The sequence below is a fragment of the Gadus macrocephalus genome, chromosome 11 (assembly GCF_031168955.1).
Source record: "Gadus macrocephalus chromosome 11, ASM3116895v1".
NCBI classification, from domain to species: Eukaryota; Metazoa; Chordata; class Actinopteri; order Gadiformes; family Gadidae; genus Gadus; species Gadus macrocephalus.
Window position 1 is genome coordinate 17,945,717 of NC_082392.1, and position 8,335 is coordinate 17,954,051.

The 8,335-nt window shown below is 43.2% G+C and overlaps 1 protein-coding gene and 1 long non-coding RNA gene across 2 annotated transcripts; one reads left to right on the forward strand and one right to left on the reverse strand.

Moving 5' to 3' along the window:
* Nucleotides 1-1,120: 1,120 nt before the first annotated feature.
* sult2st3 (sulfotransferase family 2, cytosolic sulfotransferase 3) lies at nt 1,121-6,109 on the reverse strand. The gene is made up of 6 exons (XM_060065289.1): nt 5,785-6,109; nt 4,378-4,586; nt 3,663-3,789; nt 2,963-3,057; nt 2,321-2,501; nt 1,121-1,805 (listed from the first exon to the last, which is right to left on the reverse strand). The coding sequence occupies exons 1-6, from the start codon at nt 5,927-5,929 to the stop codon at nt 1,693-1,695; spliced, it is 870 nt and encodes a 289-aa protein (XP_059921272.1). The 5' UTR covers nt 5,930-6,109; the 3' UTR covers nt 1,121-1,692.
* LOC132467754 (uncharacterized) lies at nt 4,911-5,953 on the forward strand. The gene is made up of 2 exons (XR_009528066.1): nt 4,911-5,458; nt 5,548-5,953. It is a non-coding gene; the product is annotated as an uncharacterized LOC132467754 (long non-coding RNA).
* Nucleotides 6,110-8,335: the final 2,226 nt, after the last annotated feature.

An 8,335-nucleotide genomic window follows, 5' to 3' on the forward strand; every position in this document is an offset into this window, starting at 1 on the left:
AAACCGGACGCCGAGTCGCCGAAGACGTCGTCCAGGGAGGCGTCGATGATGCCATCGTCGACGTCAGGTCCGAACAGGTCGATAGCGTCAGCCATTTCCACCGCAGGGGAAAAGAAGAGATGCCTGGAGAGGATCCCCTCTTCAGGCAGCTCCCGGCAGGCGACACAGGAGACGGGGGCCGCCATAGCAGCCGGGGCGTGGTCGGCGCCGAGGCACCAAAAGCACGCCAAGTGCCAGTCACCCGGTGCCAGGGAGGCGGGACAGGAGGCGCATAGGAGTCCTGAAAAGGACCTAGCTCTAGGAGCGCTCTCAGGTGGCCCTGAAAAGGTACTCTAGCAGGAGTACATTGATCAAGCTCCGCTCGCAGCTTCACCTTAGCCCATAAGGCGAAGCCTAGACGGCGTAGCCTACATGAAATAGAACGATAGTTATGATATTATAACTCTAGTTCTATGATTGTAGGGGTAGCCGTCTAGTTTCCCACCTGCTGTACCCTCCAAATGCTGAAAGAATAGCGTGGAGGATGGGCGGCGGTTTGCGCCGCCTTATATACACGGTGCCGGCGGAAATGTGGGCGGTGCCTACGTTGATTGGTGCATAGTTGACATTTTTCGGTGAGCGCGAGCACGCGCACGGGACAAGCCCATAAGGCGAAGCCTAGACAGCTACGCCTACAATCATAGAACTAGAGTTATAATACCATAACTATCGTTTTTGCAGGCCGGAGCCGGTTCTTTGGCGTTGTGAAACCAAAACACTAGCTCTAGCTCCGAACTAGCCCGGAACGGGCTCTGATTTTGCAGCGGTGTGAAAGGCCTATCAGAGACTTGGCTGAAAAGGCATTATAATCTCTACAAGTAGGCTACATACCCTAATCATGGTAAATATGTATTAATACATGTATTAAAGTAAACACAAGGATTATATTTCATGAATTAGAACATTTTCCTGCCTAATCTGGACTGTCCACCCCATCAATGTTGCAGCTGTTGGGTCAACTGTTAAACAAATAACCTGCCTCTCCCAGCACAACACTCATCAGTCAGCGGCTTTCATTAAACATACAGATATTTTGGTTCTTGGATTTGATTATAGCATTTCTACATCATTCAATGGTGAATAAATTGTGATTTGCTCAGTTTATTAAGTACCTCTTACATAAAATACCTTTAAGATCCATCACAAACACACACACATACATTGATATCTTTGTGCTTTCACTGAAAACCTTGAGCAAATTGTGTTAGAATATGTTTACAGGTATCACCACATTAATATACTTTTTGAGTATAAAAGATGCACTTCAGCATTTGGTAGTTTCGTACATCTGCCAAAGCAATTCAAACTTGAGCTAACATATTTGACTGGTTGCAGGCTAGTTAAAAAATCACAGATAGGTGTACCATATATGAGGTGGCTACAACAGAAAAATACAAAATGAAAGCACAGTAGGAAGATTATTACATTTACAAATTGTAAAGAATCACACCAGGACTCGAAAGGACCTGAATTGATTAAAGTTTTTTTCTCATGATTTACCTGAACAAAAAACTACGGCTCATTTGGCACGTATTGTTCATTCGTATCACTATTAAGGGCTCAAGTTCTGTTTAGTATTCTTTTTCAAACTGTTGATCCAAAACCTCTGGAGAAGAGAAGCAGCTTGATCTCTTTGTGTGCGCCATGGATCATTTAACCACACCAGGGAAAACAAAGGTTCTCTCCTTTCATTTCCTCATTGATGCAAGCTGAGAACTTGAGATCCTGCTCTGGGCTGAAATGGTTTTTCCAGTCTCCACTAATGCCTGAGTTACAGAAACACACACATGCACACAAGAACACATGTACACAAGAAAAAAATACCACACACACACACACACACACACACACACACACACACACACACACACACACACACACACACACACACACACACACACACACACACACACACACACACACACACACACAAAAAACATATTTTAGATGAAAAGTGATGTAGTGGGTTACAAAGCAGTGTTACGCATTGATCCTGGTCTAAATCTCATGAACAAAGTGCTTAAAACGTAGGATACGATGTAAGTATGGACTCAGACTGTATCTATCTGTACCTCTATGGGTTAAACGTAATCTTACCTGTTACCTGTTATGCAATACGTTTTTGGTTACATTCGACCAAACACAATCAATTCTGGCTACACCCTGACTATGGTTGCAAACAACCTACCTATTTGTTGGAATAACAAAACAAATATACATATTCTGTAAGTATTATCCACCAAGGTGTAGCAGTACAAATTGTTCTGAGTAAAGTACATACCTTTTCTGAGAAATTGAGACTTGCTAGGGTCCATGAACTCCTTTGGGACCAGTGAGTAATTGGACATGCGGTTTTTGCACATGTTTTTGAAGCAGCAATGATCGGCTATCCCCAGCAAGGTCTTTTCGCTGAGGTCGTTGCCGAGGAAAGTGGAAAATTCCCCCAGACTTCCAGGTAAATTCTGTGGTGACACACACAAGTAAGCACAGGGGGCGGAGTAGCCAGCGGTCAATTACTACACCCACGGTATCAGAAATGGTGGCAACAAGAGACAACACTGAATGTTATATTGAGTATGTGGCTCCATCACTCAGGAAATATAGCATTCTACAATATTAGAACAACACACTTAATAAGACGTGTGAACAAAAAACAATGGGTGTTTCAACGTTCGAGAATGCATTTATAAAGCAAGAGGAAAAAAAAGATATTTCTCAACAGTCCAAACCATTTCAAACCCTAAAAACGCAGTTTTGTCCACCCCCTCTCTGGGGGTATTGCAGGAAATTACACAACATATAACGTATGCTTAGGTTTCATAACTCCACACTGCAGATAATTTATCTAATGATAACGAGGGCCTATTTTCATGGTTCGGCAGATCCCAATAAGACAAATTGGCTGCCGGCAGTGCTGTATTACCTCCACCATGGCTTCATACGTGGTGTACAGTATTCTGTCTCCCAGATCTGCATGTTTCCAGCTCTTGATGTGGTCCGTCCATTTTCCAAACAGAACTAGAAAACAAGACAGAGGTCAGGGGTTACCTTCCCTTCTTGGGCACCGGACTCCTGTCTCCCTCTCCCTCTGCCCCCCGTCTCCCTCTCCCCCCCCCCCATCTCCCTCCCCCCCGTCGTCTCCCTTTCTCCCCCGTCTCCCTCTCCCCCCGTCTCCCTCTCCCCCCCGTCTCCCACTCACCCGTCTCCTTCTCCCCTGCCTCGTTTCCCTCTCCCCCCGTCTCCTTCTCCCCCACCTCCCCCCTGTCTCCTTCTCCCCCTGTCTCCCTCTCCCCCCCGTCTCCCTCTCATCCGTCTCCTTTTACCCCCTATCTCCCTCTCCCTCTCCCCCCCGTCTCCCTCTCCCCCCGTCTCCCTCTCATCCGTCTCCGTTTACCTCCTATCTCCCTCTCCCCCCCTCTCCCTCCCCCCCCCCGTCTCCCTCTCCCCCGCCTCCCTCCCCCCTTTGATATGGATTGGAGGTTTTAAACCTGAAAAATATTGTCCTGAAGATATGTTTTGATTTTCTCAAATAACACATACATATACAAATATGAAAATATATTTCTTTGCCAGTCTTACACGTATCTCTGACCCACTGAAGTCTCAATTCTGTACCCACTGACCTTGGCCTGTGAGAAACTTGTCCATGAACTCCTGGAAGTTCCCAGGATCATCAAGGAAATTGGCCATCTTGTGGAAGTGGAACGATGACACCATTGCGTCTTTGGGGTTCCGTGTCACGTGGATGACCTTCAACAAAAAACATAACAAATAGGCTAATACAATAGGCTAAGAATATGGAGTGCTAGTTCGTTATTTTGTTATACACACTGGCCACACTGACACACAACTCCAACAGTTGTAACCTAACAACTGCTTTTTTAATATTTCCTGCTAAAAGCAGATCAACAAAACATTTTGTTTTATGAAAACAATGTAAAAAACACTGACCACTGACTACATACTATTCTTTTTTTTTTGTATCGTAGGCCTACATCTTTTTGAATTCTAACTGAGTCGCACATATTATTGAATGATTATTTATTTAATCTTTATTTAACCAGGGAAAGTCCCGTTGAAATCAAAATACTATTTTTCAAGGGAGTCCAGGCCAAGAGGCAGCAATTTATTAATTTTTTTTTTTGGAATAATTGCAATCTCATCCATCTTTTACAATTGTGTAACAGGTGCAAGAATATATTTTGCATCAGTTCTTACTTGTCAAGTAAAGAGCCTGATGCCCCTGAATGGCACTGTGTATGTATATATGTGTATACCTATATGTACTTATCAAACCTCAATACATTGTTTACACATCTACAAACAAATCAAATTCACCTTGGCTTTGGAGCTGCTAAAAGAGCTGGGCATAAGGTTGTAAGGAAGATGAGAGACCATCACCCGCGGAGACTTCAATTTGTCCAAAACCAGTGCCAATCTCGTCTCCTCAAACCAGGGAACCCTATCCCAGTTGGGAATGGTCGTGACTGGTGTCAGGTCCCCCCCATTCAGCAGCAATGGAATTATCTCCTGCATCCACGTTGTGCCTTCAGGTTTGAATCAAAAGGAATGCACCAATATTTACCTTTCCATAAATTACTCATCAATCAGCTTTACAAACAAGCTTGAAGGGAAAATAAAGCAATGACAGCTATACACCATGTGTCGTGATTTATGTTAACAGAATTTGGCTATGCCTGGGTCTGACATTCCTATACTCCTCAGAGGCAGAGGCGGGCCGTACTATTGGAGCCCCGGGCCCCGTAGAAGGCCTTTTGGGGCCCCCAAAAGGCCCTCTCTAAATTTTTTCCCCGTATTTATTGTTTTTATAAAAATCTATTCACAATAGTAGCATCGGGTTGTCTAATTACTCATGTTTTGGCGGTCTTTCCGTGTACACCCCCCTTCAGTCTGCACTACATGGACTATTCCATGTTACGCGCATCACGCTCATCCCGCGTATACATAAATGATTTAAAATTCAAAACAGTAAATAGCGGCAAGAGAGAAGAGATAAATCGAGTGAGAAATGAAGCAAACATACCAAAGCGGGTCACAGAAAAATAAGAAGAAAGGCAGGAGTTTATTTCAAAGCTGCCAAAGCTATCAAGCCTTTTTACAGGCACTGCGGTAGCAGCGGAACAAGAGTAGCTGTCTACATCGTTTGCTCTCACCGGTAAGTCAAGTTTTGACAGAAAGAGAGAGCGAGAGAGAGAGAGCGCACAGATGAGGACAAACAGAGAGGAGACAAAAGCTCACAGATGAGGATAAACTGAGAGAGAGGAGACAAAAGCTCATAGATGAGGACCAAGAGAGGAGACAAAAGCTCACAGATGAGGACAAACAGACAGAGAGAGAGAAAGAGGAGAAAAAACAAGCTCAGAGACAGGAGAAGCAAAGAAACAGTGAGACTGAAGAGGTAAATGATGACGTCTTAGGTTAACAGTCAGTGTAATATGTGTCACCATAACTAATCTTTTTGTTTTGTATGCTATTCTCACTTTGCAGGTGACACAAATAGACCACTGTCCGTCCCCCTGCTGTGGCCTACTGGAAACCTAAGGTAAATTAATAATAAACATGAAACATGAAAGAAGGATAGTGACTTTTGAGTATCTCATTATGCCATATTAGGTACAAAAGGCTAATCGCAGGTGTTTACATCAAGGTTTTTCCTCCCCTCTGCTTTCCAGCTGTAGTCTAAATAACTCTGTGCCCGGCCCAAAATGCTACCAGTCTACTTGCCAGATTTGGGGTAGGTGACGATCAAAACGTCATCGTTCTTGAACTCAAACTCCGCCGCAAATCTCAAACTCTCTTCCGTGTGCGACTCTTTGGGCAGCAGCAGTCCACGATGAATGATGTACTTGTCGGAACACGTCGTCACCATGTTGCCCTGCGAGTTTGAAGATAGGGGTGTGGAACAATCTGGCTTCGTGAAAGTTTTGGTGATCACCTCCTGAGCTTGACTATATGCTTCCCATTCTCGTAGTGGGCGGAGCACGATGGACTATCTTTTGGTTCAGAGACTCAACATACACTTCAGTTGATTCAATGTTAGGAATTCACCTGGATTTAAGTTCGTATTTAATTCCAAGGGGGCGAATAAGGATTGAGCAAGTCAATATAATTTCTGCTTAAGCGTTTCTCACTGTTGATTCTGCTGGTGCTCTATTACTGGTGCGTTTCTGGTTATAGTATTAATGTTATTATTGTAGGTTTTATTACTGATCTTATACGATGTAATGTGACCTTGAGTGCCATGACAGGAGCCATTAAATAAAATGTATTGTTATTATAATTATTGATATTATCATTATTATTATTATTATTATTATTATTATTATTATTATTATTATTATTATTATTATTATCCATCGTCACTTCAGTGTCAAACATGTCTGTTCTATTCAACCATGTAATTCGACCTTATGGTTCAGACTGATCTGTTTGTTTCCCTTTGTAGTGATTTGGGGATCTGTGAATGCTCTTCATGTTCTGAAATGCATGAAGGCAATGTTGAATGGTGTTAAACCTGTTTTTTTGCATTTCATAATCCAGCAATTCAGTGTAGAGAAACTAGGGAACAATGAGTTGCAATGCTACTGCCCCCTCACATACCAGACCAGTAACTAAACATACCAATTCCCAATGTTAAGAACTAGACCAGCTAAAGCCGTACTATAAACTCATAAACCTTTACAAAGATCATTCATGGTTAAACCCATGAATGCACACACCCTATTTAGTATTTATGTTCCTTTGCTTGCCATTTCTGTAACATATCTTAGGGTCAATGTATAAAACCACGTGTTTGTGTGTATATGTGGGTGGATTAAGTAACAGCCATGGTGCCTTTGTATTCCTTAAATAATAAGAGCTTTGTTTGAGTTGGAAATGGCCAAAGCAGAGAGAAAGGCTGAGTGAGCATGCCAGGGTGAATGTGAGGGTGAGAGTAACTAATGAAAATGAATAAATGTCTGTTTGTCCTGTGTGGATTGTAGGCCTACTTTGTTTTCCAAAATGTCTCCCTTAACGTCTTGGATCAATGAAAGGGTTAGTAACAATATGCTATTTCTACTATGTCCTGGTACTTCTTTACTGTGTATAACTATAAACGTACTGGTCATTGCTGTAAATAATCATTCTGTGTAATTGATCAACCCTATAGAATCACAGGCTGAATCAGATGACACACAGTCATTCATCAACCTATAATCCACAGCCTTGAAGCTCCATCCTCGTTATGTAGTTTCATGCCAAGCATTCTTTGTTATTGTTCATCGTTCAGGCTCGAAACAGCAGACTCGTTAATCTGTGACCTAATTCAGGGGCAGAACAGATCGACCAGGAGTAATAATAATAATAATAATGAATTTTATTTGTAATGCACAATTATTTTATATTGAGCAAACAATCTCAAAGTGCTACATAAGAAAAAAAGAAAAGTAAAAGTTAAAATTTAGAGATAGAACTTAGAGTAGTGCTTGTAAATCCCTCAGCTCTGCTGCCTTGCCAACCCCATTCAGGGAGTCCTTGTTCACCTCTCAATGTGGCTCAACCTTTCTCATCCTCCTCACTTTACTCCTTGGCTGGCGCCATTATTTTCACTTGTTTGGTCAGGGTGAGCATACAACCCAGCACTTTGATCCAAACGCAGACAATCACACTGGACTCAAAGACGGCATGCTCTGATGCTATGCCCTTGACCCTGCCGGAACAATAGGCCAAGTTCTGCTTTCATGCTCTGGATACTATGCCTATAGGCCTATGGCAAGCACAGGTTTCCCACCATCAGAAAACCGGACGATCTGAAGGATGACAATGGACTTTCAGTGAGGACCGCTTTGAATGAACCACATTTCTCGGTACTTTTCGATGTCAGTGAAACCATCCGGTTACACCAACCGGTGACATTGTCATAACAACACAAAGGCACTATATGAGGGTACTTGACTTCAGGGTGCGTTTTTTCTGCCTCACTCCTGCTGTGTGCAGGTGTTTCAAGTACTAGCGGCATGTCTGTGAATGCTGGGGCGCAACATGTAGGCGAAAGAGCTGTCAAGCGGAGTAAGGGTAAACCTCGATGGTCAACCCTGGCCAGACACTTGGTACTACTGTAGAGCGGCAGGATTCTTCCCTAGATTGAGAGGAGAGCATGAGCCCCCAGCTGCTCCCAATGGGAACACGTGGGCCACCGGGTAGAGCCATATGCAAGGCAAGAAGTAGGCCTACTAATCAGTAAACTACTGATTCAGGAAAAAACCTGCATGTGAGTGAGGGGAAAAAAAGAAAG